Source organism: Trachypithecus francoisi, unplaced genomic scaffold (assembly GCF_009764315.1).
Source record: "Trachypithecus francoisi isolate TF-2019V2 unplaced genomic scaffold, Tfra_2.0 Lachesis_group5, whole genome shotgun sequence".
Lineage (NCBI taxonomy): Eukaryota > Metazoa > Chordata > Mammalia > Primates > Cercopithecidae > Trachypithecus > Trachypithecus francoisi.
The window spans coordinates 69,734,267-69,753,122 of NW_022681470.1; the positions used below are offsets into that span (position 1 = coordinate 69,734,267).

The window sequence follows — 18,856 nt, forward strand, 5'->3', positions numbered from 1 at the left end:
ATGTCTCTTGTTTTAAAATCTTGCATCATGCTTTCTGCCCCTGAACTCCCAGCAGGCAAGAGTTCTGTTCGCTAACAGCAGCCTTCCAACACGCCTGACAAGGGCAAGTTTGCAGCCTTCAGCCTGTGAGTGTTAGAGACCAGGCAGGCCTCCAGTAGGAAGGGGAACTCTCCCTAGGAAAGGGGGCGTTGAGAGGAGTAGCCCAGAGTCAGCAAGTCCTTCACCCCTGGGAGGGGGCTGCCTTCTATTTCTTTCTTGTTTCTTTTCTTCTTTAACCATCTACATTTACAACCAAGCACTTTCCTTTCTGTTCCCATTTCTTGTTCCCTCTATGATGGAATGGCTCCACCCTCCAGAACCACGTCTCTTCCAGGGAAAAAGAGAATTGGAGGATGGGAAGTGTCTTCCCAGTTGGCTTTCCTTGCTGGGGCCAACTTCAACCTGGCTTGGTTCTGCTTTTCCCAAAAGACGAGAGTCGGGCAGACAGGGCTTTTTGAAAAGAAATTGCTCTTCTCATCCACCCAAATATTTGTTTAAATAAAGAGACAAATTTCTCCACTCAGTTGTGAGTCAGACTAATACAAAGTTTCTCCCCCATGCTACACCTACTATAGAACAAGAAGGTGGCCTGAGAGTGGACGGTGCAGTTGAGAAAACCAACCTGGAATAGAAAATGTCCCACGCAAGTCCAGCATGGGTGTGAGAGTTGGCCAAGGTGGAAGGCTGTGCAGAGCATGACAAAGACACGGGTCACACCCAGCATGCACCTTTGTGACCCAGCTGGGTCAAAGACTTCTGAAGGCCTAGAAGTGGCGAGGAAGTCCCATTGGTTTATGCTCCAACACAGCCCCCTAAAGCCACCTCCCCTGTCTGCCATGGAGGTGGCTGTGGGAGAGTAGCCAGGCAGGGAAGCAAGACCCATGAGCCACAGAACACCCGGAGGAGACAAAAGATGACCTCTCCAGGAAAAGGAAGTGTATTGTGCCTCTAAATTCCAAGAACTGGAGAAGGGAGAGACAATAAGCATCTTTATTATCCAAATTCTAGAGGAAATGGCTCTGCATAACAGCAGAACCTAATAGCTGCCAGGGTGGATGAGAAGTCATTCCTGAGGGTGGCCTCCATGCTGGATCTGCACAAGGGCTCTGTGAGTCTTGCGCCTGTTGGATGTCATGCTGAGCCCAGTCTGCAGGGGACACAGCTGGCTAGTCCTGGAGCTCCCAGGAGCAGGCCTGGCCACAGGTGCCCCCTGTATACAATTGTGAAGGGAAACCCTTCCTCCCTGGTATGAAAATGACCAAGGCTCCTCGTTGGGCAGGGGAGTGTCCTTGGCTTCATCGGGGCAAGCAGCCGGCCACGGGGTCCGGCCGGGGAGGCACTGGCACAAAGTTCAGGGGGCAGAGCAGCAGCGGACACATCTTCTCATGCTCCTTCAGTGCCTCTGTCAGGTGCTTCAGCTCCTCTGTCAGCTTCCCGATCTCTCTCCGCAGCATGGTGTTTTCTTGCTCCAGGCACTCATATTCCTGGAGGAGACAAAGAATGAGCAACATCATTTCTGATGTGGTGTTCCCTTCCTCCATCCTCCTGTGCTGCACTGCTTGCCTCTTGCCCATGAAAGCTGTCTCGTTACGCATGTCCCCTCCACCACTCAGATATTCAGGTATTTGTCTATTTGATGAGTGTCTCTCCCCTCCCACTGGGAGAAACTATTTATTGAGGTATAACTTACATAAAATAAAATGTATCTATTTTAAGTATGATCCAGTGAGTTTTGACAAATGTATACACCTGTGTTGATCAATACACAGAACATTGCCATCACTCCAAAAAGCTCCCTCATGCCCCTGTGCAGTTAGTTCCCCCAAATGCTGATGTGCTTCCAAAGATCTCTATTGGGTTCACAGCTGTACTCCCAGCACCTAGAACAGTGCCTGGAACACAACAAATGTTTGTTGATTGCACTAACAAACAAACGAAAACATCCCTTGCCTTGGCTTTGCTCCAGCACTCACCTGTTCAGTGTCCTCCCCATCAGAGTTTACAGAGGCGTAGAACTGCAGGGGATCAGAGAGAAACCTTAGCCCAATCCACACAATGTAGAAACCATCCATATCCAGCTTGTTCTGGGCACTCCTGCCCTCAATGGACAGACTGTCATTTCTGGGCTGCTCTACTAGAAAAATCCTCTTTAGGGGCTGGGCATAGTGGCTCAAGCCTGTAATCCCAGCACTTTGGGAGGCCGAGACGGGCGGATCATGAGGTCAGGAGATCAAGATCATCCTGGCTAACACGGTGAAACCCCGTCTCTACTAAAAAATACAAAAAACTAGCCAGGCGAGGTGGCGGGCACCTGCAGTCCCAGCTACTACTCGGGAGGCTGAGGCAGGAGAATGGCGTAAACCCGGGAGGCGGAGCTTGCAGTGAGCTGAGATTGCGCCACTGCACTTCAGTCTGGGCGACAGAGCGAGACTCCGTCTCAAAAAAAAAAAAAGAAAAGAAAAAAGACAAATCCTCTTTGCTGGGCATGGTGACACAAGCTTGTAATCTCAGCACTTTGGGAGGTCAAGGTGGGGGGATCACTTAAGGCCAGGAGTTTGAGACCAGCCTGGACAACACAGTGGGACCCCATCTCTAAAAAAATTTTTTTTAATTAGCCAGGCATGGTGATGCACACCTATAGTCCCAGGTACTTGAGAGGCTCCGCCAGGAGGATTGCTTGAGCCTGGGATTTCGAGGCTGCAATAAGCCATGATTACAGCACAGCACTCCAGCCTGGGTAACAGAGAAAGTTCGCAACACAAAAAAGAAAGAAGAAAGAAAGAAAGAAAGAAAGAGAGAGAAAGGAAGGAAGGAAGGGAGAGAGGGAGGGAGGGAGGGAGGGAGGGAGGGAAAAGAAAAGAAAAAGCTCTTATTTGTACTGATCCAAACTCTCCCACTTTCAAATGTACCTATTGGGCTTGGTTCTATTTAATAGAACCACACCTAGTAGATCCAATGCTTTTTTCAACATCGCACTTCTTAAAATGTTAGGATACAGCCCCGTACCACTTCCCTTTACATATTCTCTGAACTCAGTTGTCTCAGGTCCTCTGAGTTCCTTGCATCAGGCTTTTCTTTGCCCTTCTGGGGACCCTCACCAACACACACTCCAATTTGCCAGAATATCTCAGAAAATGTTGCTCCCAGGATGCAATGCATGGTTCTGGAGACCATGCCAAGGGCAAACGTGTGGCAGTGACCTCTCCTGTGCTGGGCCCAAGCTGCTGAGGATTCTCCCTGAGCCTGCAGAGAAATGCAAGATTTGTCTGCCTGTGCTGCTTCTTTGTCTGTCCTTGGATGATGATGGATGCTACGGGGCTTAAGGGTAGGGTTTTACATCCATCTCCACTGAATTTCATTCCTTATTTGGACATCTTCCAGCCCAGCAAAATCGCAAAATCTTTTTGAATCTCAATTGCATTGTCTCATGAATGATGATAGCACACAGCTTTAAGCCATCCACTAACTTAACATGCAGGTCTTCCTTTTCTTCATCCAAGTCATTAATAAGTTCTACAATAAATAGCCAATAGCAGAGCTCTACGGCATGCCAATAGAGACCCTCTCTAGGCTGGCAATCTCATTTAAATCTTGCTGAAATGTTTTCATTCATTTCTAGTTTATAGTAAGGCTTTGTTGTATCATGCACACCATGCATTTCCCAAACTCAGGGCCCAATTGTGTTACTCTTCACACTTTCTCTCTGAGTAGTAATTTTAAGGGAGTATCACTAAAGAAATCTGATCTTATAGCCCCCAAAGACACATGCAAATTATCAATCCTGCCCCTTTGCTCATGCAGTTATCCTCAACTGGACTGCCTTCCTCCTTTTCTGCGTGGGTTCAGCTCAAGCCCACCACCTCTAGGAAGGCTTCCCTGACCACAGTACCTACAGGAACCACATCTTTTATTATGTGTTCTATTCTATTTTGTATCATATTCAATCTCACTCATATTAAGTAATGTCTCTCCCCAAAGATCAGAAATGTAAAGGACCTAGGAACTTCTGCTACTCCTCTCCTCTACCTCCACCTGATGCACCACACCACCAGCATCTACATGCTCAGTGATTCCTCAGCCCTCATCCTCTGCTTTTTCTTTAACTCCATCCTTTCCTTTCATAATGGACTCTCGGCATCTTCCTCCCTTTCAGAAGCAAGGGGTCTGGCAGGGCTGCCTGTAAAGTCTATCTGAGCCATTCCCCAGGCAGGCTCCCAGGGTGTTCTGGAGCACTCTCCAGGGCAGCAGGCTGTTCTGGGAACATGTGGCTTCACCAGTATACCGGCCCCATTCTGCGTCCATCCTCCTCCCTGCCTCCCACTCCCAAGCCCTCACGCCCTCCTCTGGCCTCTGACAAGCTCTAGTTCTGGAGTCAGAATTCTGTCTACAAACCCAGCAACAAGCCCTCCATGGGCAAGGGGAGAGTCTGGATGGGAGGATGGGATGGAAGCTGAGGCGTCAAGGGAATCCTGCAGGCAGTAGAGGGATGAGAAAAGCTGCAGCACACACACGCATCTGCAAACACACACTCACACACTCATACACACATACACAGAGTCACACATGTGTCCACAAACACACACACTCTCACACACACACACTCTCGCACACATACACACTCACACACAATCATACACAGCCACACACTGACACACATCCGCAAACACATATTCACTCTCATACACACACTCTCACACATGTACACACTCACACACAGTCACACAGTCACACAGTCATACACACATACACACACCTCACACACTCAGTCACACACACAGACTCACATCCACACTTCACACATTCACTTTCACATAAGCACTCACACTCACATACACTCCACCCTGCAGCTGGAAATGCCCTTCACTTTCAAGTAAAATGGAGACTACATGTGAATAGTTCCAACATGTTAACATTTTAAGTAGATTCCGAAGGACAAGAAGCCCTCTTCCTTTGGTAGAATATTCCAAGCTGCCTTTCTACATATACTGAATTCCACAGCAAGAGGCTCTGAGCTTCGCAGCTTTGTCTCTGGAAGCCGTGTGCGCAGCCCTGTGGCCTGAGGCTTCCCTGAGGTCCCCTGCCCTCCCCCAACCCCTGCTCAGAGTCGTCAGAGCTTCCCGTCACAGGTGCCCCATGGGCCCCTCATCTGCCTTCTCCACGGGGACTTTCTCTTCCAGGATTTAAGCTTTACTTATAAACCGGCTAAGGGACTTTTATTGAGCTGAGGGAATAACAAGAAGAGAAGAAGTCAAAATAGGTGAGACCAGTCCTATGAAAACAAAAAGAGGAGCTGGGAGGGAAGAAAGAAGAGGCCAGAGAACACCGAATAGCAGCAAAAGGGGGAAGAAATGAAACCCACCTCACACCCAGAAGAAATTCCTGGAGTAAACGCAAACAAAAAGCAAGCAAAGAACATTAAACCCTTCATTATTTCCAAAAATATGACCCATCTAGCTCTAATTCTGCCAAGTTCCAAATCCTTTGCTACACGAGGGTTTGAGGTTGCTGTACTCCCTCTCTGGGTATTTGCCAGGACAGTTTCAAAGCAGACACCTAAAAATTAGAGGTGGTGAAATCACTGTGGATCCCAGTTCTGCCTCAGAAATGAAGCTGCCTAAGGCAGTGGATCTCAAGTAGGGCAACTGTGGCAGTCAGCAGGGGACAGTGGCAGTGTATGGTGACAGTTTGGGTTCTCACAGTTAGTGGGGGGTGCTACTACATCATGTGGCTAGAGGACAGGGATGCTGCTCAACGTCCAACAGCACAGAGGACAGATCCCCAACAACCAGGAATTATGCTGCCCCACGCATCAACAGTGTTGAGGCTGAGAAACCCTGTTCTGGGCATCTAGGAGCAAGTGACTGGGATCAAGGGGCTGTCTAGGGATACGCAGGGTCCAGGGTGCCTCTGAGGCTAAAGACAGGATCAAAGACTGGTAAAGAAGTGAGTACCAGGGAGCAGAGATGACAACTACAGTGATAAGGAAAGAAGTAGGAACAGGCCACCAGGAGACCACAGCCACACACAGACCCCATTTCACAAATTAGAAAACTAAAGCTCTGAGAGGTACAGTGACTTTTCCAAGGTCACACAGACTTGGGATCTGACTCCTAACTTCAAGGTCAACTGCAGCTCTCTTGTAGCATCAACAATTCTGCGTTTAGTTGGCAGGGTCTGGGTCCAGATTTCCCCATGATGGTTACCAGAAGTAAGAGGCTGTAAGATCTCAGTACTTTACAATAAGTCTACTCCCAAGCCTTCACTGATGCACTTCCCAGCAGAAAAACTGTGTTACCAGCAAGGGCTGTAAAAATGAGCGTCATAATCAGTTTCTAAGCCACATGGGTGCTGGCATGAAGCTTCCTCTTAGAACATGCAATACCTGAAAAAACCATGGCGACACACAACACAATCACATTGCCCAAGTCATTCATCAGTTTGTGACATTTGGGGCTCCTCAGGATGGCACTGCTGCTTTCCTTTTCTGACTCAAAATTCTTTCTCAGTCTTACACCTTTGGGGTGTCTGGTCGAACCAGTCTGACCCACTTCTGAGCCACCTTTCAGCCTGGGTGAGAGGAGACCCTGCCTATTCACTTTGGTTCTCATTTGTCAGTGTGGACTTTGGCATGCGCCTAGTGTTCAGAGATGAATGCAGGTCGAAATCCCCACAGGAGGTGTGAGCGGGTTGGAGGGATGATTTGAAAGCCCACAGTGAACTCTGAGGTCTACAGACACATGCTAAGAACCGCTTCTCATCACCATAGTCCAACGGCCAGCAACCGCTGCCCAGAAAACTCTACGTGAAGGGGAACCCCAGCCCCTGCCTCTCTGGCTTGGCCTGTGCAGCCTCTTCCCCCATCCTTCCCTCTAGAGAGGTCTCGCCTTGACGGACACTCCTAGGCCTTTGGAGATGGAGAACAAGGAGGGGAGGGAGGTGGCCAAAAAACTCCTAAGAGCTGCAGTTGGAGCAAGTTTCTCAGGGCGTTGGAGGCAACAGAGGCTCAAGTGCTCACTTGAGCAGCACATACACTGAAATTGGAATGATACAGGGATTAGCATGGCCCCTGCGCAAGGATAATATGCAAATTCATAAAGTGTTCCATTTTTTTTTTAAAAACCAGGAAGACCAAAGAGTAAAAAACAACCCCAAAAACCAGAGGCTCAAGTGCAGGTGGAGTATGTGAGTGAGGTGAGCAGAGAAAAGTGGAAACTCTTGTTGCCCAGGCTGGAGTGAAGTGGCGCGATCTTGGCTCACTGCAACCTCCGCCTCCCAGGTTCAAGCGATTCTCCTGCCTCAGCCTCCCGAGTAGTTGGGACTACAGGCACACGCCACCATATCTGGCTAATTTTTCTATTTTTAGTAGAAATGGGGTTTCGCCCTGTTGGCCAGGCTGGTCTTAAACTCCTGGCCTCAAGTGATCCACCCACCTCAGCCTCCCAAAGAGCTTGGATCACAGGCATGAGCCACTGTGCCTGGTCAAAAACTGGAAACTTTAAACACGTTTGCTCCAAATATCCCCCCTCACGATATGCAAGAAATGCAACTAAAGAGCTTGAGTTACTTTGAGATATTCAGAAATGCAATCCCTGCAGTGTGGGATAGAGGAACAGCTGAAGAAAGCCCTTTTGATGCACCACAGTCTCCAGGGAGCAGTAGGCAGTGGCTGTCAGTGGCTGTTTTCTGGGCCCTCTGGTGTCTCCCAATGAGCTGGCCTCACTCCAGATTTGAGGAGGAGGTTCCTATGCATGGTGTCCCCATGCTAGATTGGCCTGGGAGGTCCAGGGGTCCTAAGGAGCTGTCATGGCCAGAAACAGTGTGCAAGGCGCTCTGTGCTCAACTCACTGGAGCTTGGCAAAAGGGTTCTTTACACCATTTTTAAACCAGATACCTTGCCTCCAATAGTAGATTTAATCATCCAATGATCCCTACAGCTACAATGCTTTCCTGGAAGGAACAGGGAAGGGATTACTCACATGGTGAGTAATGATTCGGTTCAGAAATGATGTTCCTCTGGTTCTGCAGAAGGTTTGGGATATATTTCCATTTTCCTAAGCCAGTTGCCTGCTTCCTCACACCCACTTGTGACCAGCGACACTTGTGTGGAGCTAGTGAAGCTAAGGTGAGGGCTACAGCTCTGGGGTCTGTATACAGGTAGAGCCACTGTCCTAGCCTCTTTGACCTTGTGTTTCTCAATAAAACTGGCCTTGCTGAGGTGATCTGCCAGTGGCGCGTAATCCTGACCCATTCTTTCAGCCCCACAGAGAGACAGGTGAAGGGGTGCTCTTCCATGGAGGGTCTGGGCTTCAGATCAACCCGCCCCATTTCTGGAAAGGGCAGCTGGCATGACTGTCATGCAACACAGTCTCTGGGTTGGAGAGCAGGCCAGAGACCCTACAGAAGGGGTCTCCACCCCACAGTTCCAAGAGGGATCAGATAGGGGTAAATGTGGCACCACTCTGAAGTTCCCAGGCACCTGGTTCACTTGGTTATCAAATGCAGCAGTGACAGAAAGTGCGAGAGAGCCAACGCTTCATACAGGTACTTTTCTTGATAATGTGGTAAAGTTCTGTATTTACATTACCTTCTGTGGCAGGCAGCATAATCGATCCACCCCTCACAGAAGTCTACATTCTAATCTCTTGAACCTGTGACTATGTCACCTTACATAGCAAAAGGGACTATGCGGATATGATTAAGAAGCGTGAGATGGGGAGACTATCCTGAATTATCCAGGCAGACCCAATGCAATCCTAAGGGTCCTTGTAAGTGAAAGAGGGTGTCGGGGAGTCAGAGAAGATGTGACAATGGAAACAGCACCAGAGTATTGCAGCCTGAGAAAGATGCGACCGGCCATTGCTGGCTCTGAAGATGGAAGGAGACCATAAGCCCAGGAACACTGAAGCCTCCAGAAGCTGGAAAAAGCAAGAAAACGAATCTTCTCCAGAACCTCCAGAAGGAAGGCAGCCCTGCTGCCATCTTCATTTTGACCCAATGTGACCCACTTCTGATGTGTGACTGCCAAAACTGTAAGACAGTGTAAGACAGTAAATTTTAAACCACCCAATGTGTGACAGTTTGTTTCAGCAGCAGTAGGAAATTAACATCGTTTCCTTGGGAAATTCTAGGTTTCCCACCGACAGGCAAGGCATGAGATCTTCTTCTTCTCTTTGTGACCCAATGGCAATGCTTGGTATTTGTGAAATGGATCTACTTGACCGTGCTCCATGAAAGATCTTGTCCAAGACCTTGTCCTCTGGATACATATTCAGTCCAGACTTACAACTGATGTTTTTAAAACTAGTTTTTAAAAATATTAATGCACCTGGCTGGGACTAGGAGCTTCTTCAGGAGTAATGCCGTGGCCATCCAGCAGCACATGTGGTCTGAATATAGGGCCATGCACTAACTGGAAGCCACAGGTCCCCTCTGGGGACTATTTTGGTAACATGATGCTAGAATCACAATTGCTTCAGGAGCAATGGGGAAGAAAGAAAGGAGGCAAAGGGCATTACCATTCTTCTGTGGAAATTCTTCAGGATGAAGGCTGGGAGGGACCTTCCGTGACACTAGTCTAGAGATCCCAGCCTCCTTCGAGGGCCCAGCCTTCTTACTTCAGGAAAGAATCTGACATTTATGATTTATGCCACACTGTGAATTTATATCAGAAGGTCACCTCTCCGTGGAGTATGTGCATTCTAAATTTGTTCTTTGTTTATTGTTAGAGTTTTAAGATTGCCCTTTTCCTCTCCTCTCCCCAACACATCTCAGAGTCTTCACGTTGCCAGTGCCCCAGAATGACCTTGCTGAGACAAGCATGGCAGAAGACCTAGCACAATGCCTCATGCCTGTAATTCCAACACTTTGGGAGGCCAAGGCAGGTGGATCACTTGAGTCCAGGAGTCTGAAACTACCCTGAGCAACATGGCAAAACCCCATCTCTACAAAACTACAAAAATGGCCAGGCGCGGTGGCTCATGCCTGTAATCCCAGCACTTGGGAGGCCAAGGTGGGCGAATCATGAGGTCAGGAGGACGAGACCAGCCTGGCCAACATGGTGAAACCCCGTCTCTACTAAAAATACAAAAAATTAGCTGGGCATAGTGGCGGGCACCTGTGGTCCCAGCTACTCGGGAGGCTGAGGCAGGAGAATCTCTAGAACCCAGGAGGCAGAGGTTGCAGTGAGCCGAGATTGTGCCACTGCACTCCAGCCTGGGCAACAGAGTGAGACTCTGTCTCAAAACAAACAAAACAAAACAAAAGACAAAATTAAGGGTAGAGGTTGGAAGATTGCTTGAGCCTGGGAGGTGAAGGCTGCAGCAAGCCATGATCATGCCATTGCACTCCAGCCTGGGCAACAGAGCAAGATCCTGTCTCAAAAAAATAAAGTATGGCAGGAAAGAGCTAAACTAAAATCTTTAATTATGCACACCAACCCCGACAAAGACAAGAACATGGAACCGTGGCCCATTCCAATCAAAAAGATCCTTGGATGCTTTTGAGGCCAGTTCCTGGTATGGAGCAGCCCCAGGTCCCAACTGCAGGATTATGCAGGTGTACGCATGAGGGTGGAGGGAAAAGGAATGGCTTAGGATAAATCCTAGGCTTCTGATTTGAGTGATAAGAAAGATGGTTCGCTCCATTAATTACAGTTTGAAGACAATGAAAAGAGAAAGTCTCCGGGTAAATGGATAATAACACTCTTTTATGGATGTGGTACATCACAGCAGCCTGCAGTGGACCCATGGGGAAACAGCTCAGCAGACGCTGAAGTTATGGGGTCTAGGGTCCAGGACAGAGGGCCTGCCTGGAGTAATCAATGTTGGGAGCTGATGCTGGGAGAACAGATTAATAGATTAAGTCTCCCAGGGTGAGAAAAAACAAAGGGCAGAGTTTGAAACACTCGTCACCACCAACATTTAAGGAAATAGAGGGTAGAAGGCTAACAAAGAAATGGAGAAAAGAAAATTGGTGAAGAGGATCAGGAAAACTAGGAAATGTGGTCTTTTAGAAGCAAAAGAGGGGAAAGCTTTAAGAAGAGATGGGTCCAAAGTGTCAAATGTTCTAACAAGGTAAAGGATGATGAGACCAGAAAGAGGGTCCTGGATAGGGCAGTGCCAGGGCACAGGTGGCTGCAGTGGGAGCAGCTTCTGTAGGGTGTGTGTGTGTGTACACATGCACGTTGGGTACATGTGTGGATGTGTGTGTCTATGTGTGCATATATGTGTGTCAGGTGGAGAGGAGGTAGCAGAAATTAAATCACAGAGGATTGGGGAATAACCAGGAACCGGGGACACAGAGACAACAGGTGTAACTACTCTTTTAAGAAGCAAGGATGTTAAGGGATTACTTTGGAGGGAAAAAAAAAAGCAAAACAAGAAGCAAGGATGTAAGGGAAGGAAAGAAATGGAGCAAGAACTTGAAAGTGAATCAGGGTCCAGAAGAGGCTTTGTTTTGTTTTATAATGAAAGAAACTTGAACATGAGAAGCACCTGGTGGATGAGGGAGAAATGAACATGTGTGTGAGCAAACAGTGAGAACACTGGGCTGGAAGGACCTGGCAGAAATTAGATATGAATGTTGCTGAAATCATGATAAAGAGAACAGTGATACCATCACCCCCACTCCCGTGCAAGGGCAGAGGTGGTGTGGTTCTCAGGTGGCTTGTCCCTACCACAGTCTCACCTCATGGAGCTTGTCAGCCTTCTGGGTCTGCTTCTTCCGACTTCTCTGAGCAGCAACTCGGTTTTTTTCTCTCCTTCGGACCTTCCTGTCATCATCCTCAGGGCTCTGGGGAAAAACATTGGGTGGGCGTGATGTCGTGGCCCCTCGCCTTACCCTTCTCTGCCCTGTCTCGTCACTCAGCGTTGTTCACAGAGTTTCACCATTTGCTTTGCAGTAGACAGCAGCACTCGTTGCTACACCAATGGGCTCACAACAGCCCCTTGCCCAGGAGCACTCACCATGTGAGTGTGTGAAGTGTGTGGTGTGACTGCTGTTTAAAAGATGAGGAATAAGAAACTCAGAGGGGTTAAGGACCTTGCTCCAGGTATAACAGCCACCAAGTGGGTGAGTGGGAAGTGGAACTCAGGTCTGTTGGTCTCCAAACCAACGTTCATAAACCTCTAGCCCACAGGGCGTGTGCCTGGAAGAGCTGTAGTGTCAATGTTGTCCATCTGAGACTGGAAAGCTGGGCGGGGGCAGGGGGTGGTGGAGAGATCTGCTATCTGGAACTTGCTGTTTGCCAGTCCTTACACCACCACACATGAAAGGTACTTTTGATGCTGCATGCAAATCATGATTACACTTATAACTAATTGCAACCACATAACTCTACCAACACACCAAATGATCTTAAACCCCACTGACAATGTACTCATTTGAACAATGCTTGGCTGACATTTTGTTTCAGAAGTCAGAGTGAATCAGAAAGCAAATTTTTGATGTGTCTTGAAAGCTGTTAGCTATACATAAGATTTAACCAAATTCAGTCAAATCCCTCAAGAGTGATCATGAAACAGGCAGGCGGAAAAATGTACCAACCGTGGTAAAAACACTCCAGTTATAGAAAACATGAAAAAGTAGAGCAGTATTTGCTTTCTAGAACCCCATGAGAAGACATCACCAAGCGGGAAAAATACCACACTTACAGAGTTTAAGAGCCAAGAGGTACAAATACAGGAAAACCACTCAGTTATTAATATTCATGGAATGCAAATGTTAATAACACAAAAACGGATATTTTCAGTTATCATTTGATCTTGTCCTGTATTCCAAATAAGACACACATCTTCCCAAGTTACTGCAGGTAAGAATTTTTTATAACAGTATAAAAAGGAGAAGAATAAATAACATACATAGCAAATAGAAGCTTAAGGGAACAGAGACAAAGTATGAAAATACAATCTTCTAGAGAGGCAAAGAAGTCTTGATAAACAAAACCAGAACATTACAGGGGAACATGTGGTTAGAAGACAGCTCTTTAGCTTTAGAATCACACCGATCCTAGTTTTGTCTCTTAGTGTCAACATGGCCTTGTGTAAATGGTTTAAATTCTCTAAATTTTCAGTTTTCTCATTTATTGCAGGCATAATTCATTCATTCTTTCAATAGGTATTAACTGAGCACCCACCATGTGCCAGACACTGTCCTAGACACTGGGGATACAAGCCCTAAACAAAGGGTCAGTGAACTCTGCAGACTTGGTGCTAACAGCCTAATGTTTAGGATTGGGATACGATGAAATGAGATTTTGTCCTAAAGCTCCCAGCACACAGTATGCCCTCAAGAAGTTACCTGCCTTTGTTGAAGTTGCTACTTAAAAAAAAAAAATGTATTCTGCATAGTGTTTTTCATGCCTCTGCTCTCTGTAATCAAAAAGTCACTAGCACAAGAAAGCAGCCTGCCTACTGCCCTCGGGGAGCTGACTCTAAACTGGACTCATCACCATGATCACACCTGCCAACCCAGCAGAAACATTTAGTCAACACAGAAAGAGGTGAGCAAAAGTTAGAGATAGTATTACGTTATTAACCGTATCTGATTCAGTCTCAAAGATCCTGAGAGATCGATGTTATTATATTCATTTTACAGATGGGGAAACGGAGGGTCGGAGAGGTTAAACAAATTGCTCAAGGCTGCTCAGCCTGTGTGTGGCAAAGCCGAAGCCCAAACTCAGATCTCTGTGACACTCCAGCGTCACCTGATGACATGTGCCCAGCGCTGAATTGGGAAGGTGGGGAGTAAGGATGAAAAGACCCAGTCTTCGTCGTAAGGCAGGTGGCCAAGACCCAGGCAAAGTTTCCAGATGGCCGTCCCTGTGGCCAGCCTGGTCTGTTTCCTGAGTGCTCAGCTGTAAACGTTGCTAAGGGACAGCGAACTGGGAAGGGGCAAAGGGTTTCCACCAGCTGGGGGCGGAGTCGGCCCTTTGTAGGTCCCCCCGCCCAGGCTGACCAGTCCCGCTTTCTCCATTCCATCGGCAGCCCACCTCTGGGGAAGCCCGGAGGGGCTACAGTAGCGGGCGGTGGGGTGGTAGTCGCTGGCTGCGCGAGGATGGGGCGGCCCCCAGGGCAGTGCGGAGCCCACGTGCCGGGGAGCACCGGCCATGCCCGGCCCAGCCAGGCGTGGGCGCCCTCGGGCTTCTCCTCCCAGAGGGCGCAAGAGCCGGCGCAGGAGCCATTCCAGGCGCCGCGGACACTGTGCGCACGCCGGGGTCCCTGGCTCGCCCCCACGCGCCCACGCCTCCACACCCCCACACCCCCACGCCCTTACCTCTGCTTGTCTCCGGCCGCACCAGCAACCTCTGCACCTCCGCAGTCACCACCACGGAACTCCGGCACCCACCTCCTCGTCCCCCGCGGCGCGCCTGTTCCCTGCACCTGTTCCCTGCACCCCACGACCCTCCCTGAGCCTCCCGCCCGCTACCTGCGGCTGCGGCTGCGGCTGCGGCTGGTTCCCAGGCGCCGCGACGCTCCTCTGCAGGACGCTGCCGGCGGCCGGGAGCCCTTGCGACATGCCGGGCGCTCCTCCGGCCCGGCCCGCCAGCACGCCCTGCCCACGGGGCTGCCTACGGGCGCTGTCCCGCCGCGGGCATCCTCGTGCCGCACCCACGGCCCCGCGCCAGCCCCGCCCCCTCGGGCTTCCCGCTCTCCCAGCTCCTCCGCGCGTGGCCCGGGTGTCCCAGCGCGCCAGTCCGGGCAGCAGTCCTTCCCGTCCCACGTCTGCCCCGCCCTCCTTCTCCCACCCCCGCCTCGTTTCCTCCTCTGCCCGCCCTCTCTCCGCACCTCGGGGTCCCAAATCCACCCCTGCTGCGACTTTCCGCCGGCGCCCTGAGCTTCGTGGAAGTCACGTGGTGGCTCTGAAACCCCAGAGGGAACGCGAAGCCCACCCACGCGAGGCGACGCCCAGGCGGGTGGGGGCCAGGGGGGCGCCATGCAGCCTTTGGGGTCCTTCGGCCGCTACCGGGGAAGTCAGGTTGAGAAACACAGTGGGTGTTTTGGGGTCGGTGGTTTTTTCCCAGTCCCCTCGCGGCATCTTCCTGCGTCTCAGCCACGCCCTGCGCCCGCCTCCCGGCGCGGGGGTCACAGTCCCGGGGCACTTTCTCCGCGGCGATCAGTCATCCGGGTGCCACTCTCACTCCTCCAGCGGCCCCGGAGCCGCGGCTCTGGGACGAGGACGGCGGCTTCACCGAGTCCCACCGCGCACCCCGAGCCACGGGCGCCCCAGGGACTCTGCAGGGAGCGCCTGCCCTTCTCGTCCCCGGTCCGCTGGGCTGTGTGAGGGAGCGAGGCGGGGCGGCCCCGAGGGTGAATTCCCGGAGCGGAGGGTGGGCAGGGGGAGGGTGTCCCGGACAGAAACGGTGACGGGCTTCCCCGAGAGCGAATCTGCCACGTGGGACGTCACTGGTGACAGGTTTGGGGATCTGGACCCGCCATGCCACGGTTAAATGGCTCAGATCCTTTTTCTTTCAAGATTTATCCGCTCCTGCCAAACTGGGGACCGGGTTGAGATAGGGCAAGTCCCTGTCCACCTGCCTGCCCGTCAAAAGATGTGAAGCCAAGACAGTTACACGTGGTCCTAGCAAAGGAAACACTAGCGGCCACAGGCTGCGGTCTGCATGCTGTGAGCACCGGGAAAGATAACCGCGATTCGGGATGGGCGGGTGGGAACCAGACCAGAAGGACAGAAGTGCCTACCAAGTGTGGTCGCTTGGGTCTTCAGGTTTGTGGCCAGCAGTGGGCATGGGGGCCAGGCATTTCCGATGCCTTTTTAAATCTTAAATGAGTACACGTGCCCCCCGCCAGGATTTAAGACCCACTCTTGCAAAAGCTTTGAGAGAACTTGAGTGAACTTGGCTTCCTGGCGGCCAGCAGGAAAGATTCTTGTCTGTGTGATGAGAAGCTTCGGCCAACTGAGAGTTAGGAAGACAAGAGGGTGGACGCAGCCCTTTAGAGGTGCAGCGCCACACTCACTCCACACCAGCAAGGCTGCGCAGCAGAGCCAGCGCTACGCTGGGTTATCTGCCCGGATTAATCTTCTCATCTCCGTTATTTCATCACTCAGCTTCATTCGTGGTTGCCCCAGGACTATTTTGCATCCCACAAGGTACCCACACAAGGTCCTTAGCATAGCACTCTACATACACTCAATGGGTGCTCAGTATATGTATTGCACTCGGTCAGCTGAGAGCCCTCATTCCTGAAGCACTAAAAGGACTCTACCGAGCTAGGAAAACCTCTGGGTCAAGGAGTTATCATTTTCGGAAGTGATTTCATTCTCCAGTGTTGTTTATGCACGGAAGGGCAAGGTAGAAACACCTCGGGAACATTCCCGTGCACTCCCATGCTTTATTCTAGTCATACCCACTTTTCTCACTGAACATCACATTTTAAGTCCTTGGGGGCTGCTTCTTCCCTGTCTCTCCCCAGGGAACCTGGAACCATGCCCCAGCACACACGAACTCTTTATATAGGCATAGTCTACTGTCTTGTGTTATACAAGGGTTTCTTCAAATATATTTAGTCTTGGTTAACTAGTTAGCACTTAGGATAGAGATCAATGTAAAGATCATATATCAAAATGAATGGATTAAATAGGTAGATACAGAAATGAAAATCAGAGAGCTAAAGCAGAATTAAATTCTTATTTAAGTCACGGAAGCAAAGGCAACATAGTGAGACCCCCATCTCTACCAAAAATTAAAAGAAATCAACTAGCGGAGTGTGGTGGTGCACACCTGTAGTCCCAGCTACTCAGGATGCTGAGGCAGGAGGATCACTTAAGCTCAGGAGTTTGAGGCTGCAATGAGCTATGATTGCACCACTGCACTCCAGCCTGGGCAACAGAGCAAGACCTTATCTCAAATAAATAAAATAAAATAAAATAAAATAAAGTTGTGGAGATAAGGAGAGGATTTTAAAAGAATACATGTAATAGGAGAAACTGACTTGATAAGATCTGAACTGTGTAAAAGGGCTAAATTGTTTTAGATGACAGTATAACCAGAAATGTAAAACAGATTGAATAAATACAGTGCATATGAGGAAGGATTAATATACAGCCCATTAAAAAAATAAGAATATTGAGACAACCTGCAAAGGTAAATTGCAGAAGGGACATGAAATGGCATTTCCCAGCAGAAGAAATAATCAAGGAAAATAGATACAGGAAAATACATATTAAAATAAGAATCCTTTTTAAATTAGCAAAATAAAAAGTAGTAATATCAAATGCTGGCGAGAGTATGGTGAAATTTGTACTCACACGTTTCACTGGCTTCATTGTAAATTGGCACAAACCTGCTGGAAAGCAGTTTTACTCTCACTTTCAAGAACCATAAAGGAGTCATCACTTTTGACTCAATTTTCCTACTACTAGAAAATCATCCTAGGAAGATCATTGAAAATACTAGGGAGAGAAATACTATATGTACTAAAAGTTCATAATAACATTTTAAGAGTGAAAAATGTAAGCAACATAAATGTCCAATTATAGTTGGATGGCTAAACAAAATATGTTATTGCCACAGGATAGAATGTTATGCATCTTTAAAATTACAAGCATGCAGGCTGGATGCAGTGGCTCTCGCCTGTAGTCCCAGCTACTCCAGAAGCTGAAGTGGGAGGATCATTTGAGTCCAGGAGTTCAAGGCTGCAGTGAGCCATGATTGCACCACTGCGCTCCCGTCTGAGCAAGAGTGACACCCTCTTAAAAAAAAAAAAAATTACAAACATACAGACAAATTTGCCACATGGAATGTTTATTTGATCTGAAGTAAGAAAAAAATCAGGATACAAAAAGCACATATATGACAGGAACAGTATGTACGAATGTATGCATGAAAAGATTGGAAGAAAACGTACCCTGAAGGTAGCCTTTCTCGCATAATGTTGACATTATAATTTCTTTTACCTGTCCTTGTTGAAAAATTGTTTTTATTTTGTTAGCATCTTAAAACATTTCATATGTATAAGCGATATAAATATATTTGTATGGCACTAAGCTCATTGACCACACCAGAATGCCAGCACTTCTCTGATCAAGTGGTTTGCTCTAATAACAGACTTCTCCTTGCTTTTCTGTAATGTTTTCTGGTTTGTTTTATTCTCTTTAGTCAGAAGGAGAAAAAAATGAAGAAAAGATAAAGAATAAGCATTTCAAATGTCTCCTTTTCGGCCGGGCGCGGTGGCTCAAGCCTGTAATCCCAGCACTTTGGGAGGCCGAGACGGGCGGATCACGAGGTCAGGAGATCGAGACCATCCTGGCTAATACGGTGAAACCCCGTCTCTACTAAAAAATACAAAAAACTAGCCGGGCGACGAGGCGGGCGCCTGTAGTCCCAGCTACTCGGGAGGCTGAGACAGGAGAATGGCGTGAACCCGGGAGGCGGAGCTTGCAGTGAGCTGAGAGCCGGCCACTGCACTCCAGCCTGGGTGGCAGAGCAAGACTCCGTCTCAAAAAAAAAAAAAAAAAAAAAAAGTCTCCTTTTCTTCTACCTTTTATTTTCTTTTAATTTGTATTATTTTCCTTGAACCGGGAAGAGAAATTATATGATTTGGCAATTTCTGATTAATACCACAATTACCCTGGATTACATCTTTGGGAAGGCGGGGAGGAAGTGCCAGAGGTTTATAGCTCAGTGACCAAACCCTCTGGTGATTCACTTCACAAAAGACAGCTCTTTATAAAAATGCATCACTCCAGTGCTAGCAAACACTGTCACTAGTTCACCTTTGCTCTTCTCTTTTAGGAAAATTGGCCTTTCAGTCATTGTACTCTCATTGCCCTTCCTTAGAAGGTGGTCCTGTGGGCTGCTGGT

General features: G+C 48.8%; 1 protein-coding gene and 1 non-coding gene across 4 annotated transcripts; one reads left to right on the forward strand and one right to left on the reverse strand.

Moving 5' to 3' along the window:
* Nucleotides 1-960: 960 nt before the first annotated feature.
* On the reverse strand, nt 961-15,300 carry BATF3 (basic leucine zipper ATF-like transcription factor 3). 3 transcript variants are annotated; one of them, XM_033197237.1, is made up of 3 exons: nt 14,823-15,300; nt 11,725-11,829; nt 961-1,523 (listed from the first exon to the last, which is right to left on the reverse strand). In XM_033197237.1, exons 1-3 carry the CDS (start codon nt 14,970-14,972, stop codon nt 1,335-1,337), a joined length of 444 nt encoding a protein of 147 aa, XP_033053128.1. In that variant the 5' UTR covers nt 14,973-15,300; the 3' UTR covers nt 961-1,334. The 3 variants fall into 3 exon arrangements, with proteins under 3 accessions (XP_033053128.1, XP_033053129.1, XP_033053130.1); XM_033197238.1 differs by lacking the exon at nt 14,823-15,300 and adding an exon at nt 14,464-14,773; XM_033197239.1 differs by lacking the exon at nt 14,823-15,300 and adding an exon at nt 14,473-14,772 and having other exon boundaries at nt 11,725-11,832.
* LOC117076966 lies at nt 7,047-7,150 on the forward strand. The gene has a single exon (XR_004434575.1). It is a non-coding gene; the product is annotated as a U6 spliceosomal RNA (small nuclear RNA).
* Nucleotides 15,301-18,856: the final 3,556 nt, after the last annotated feature.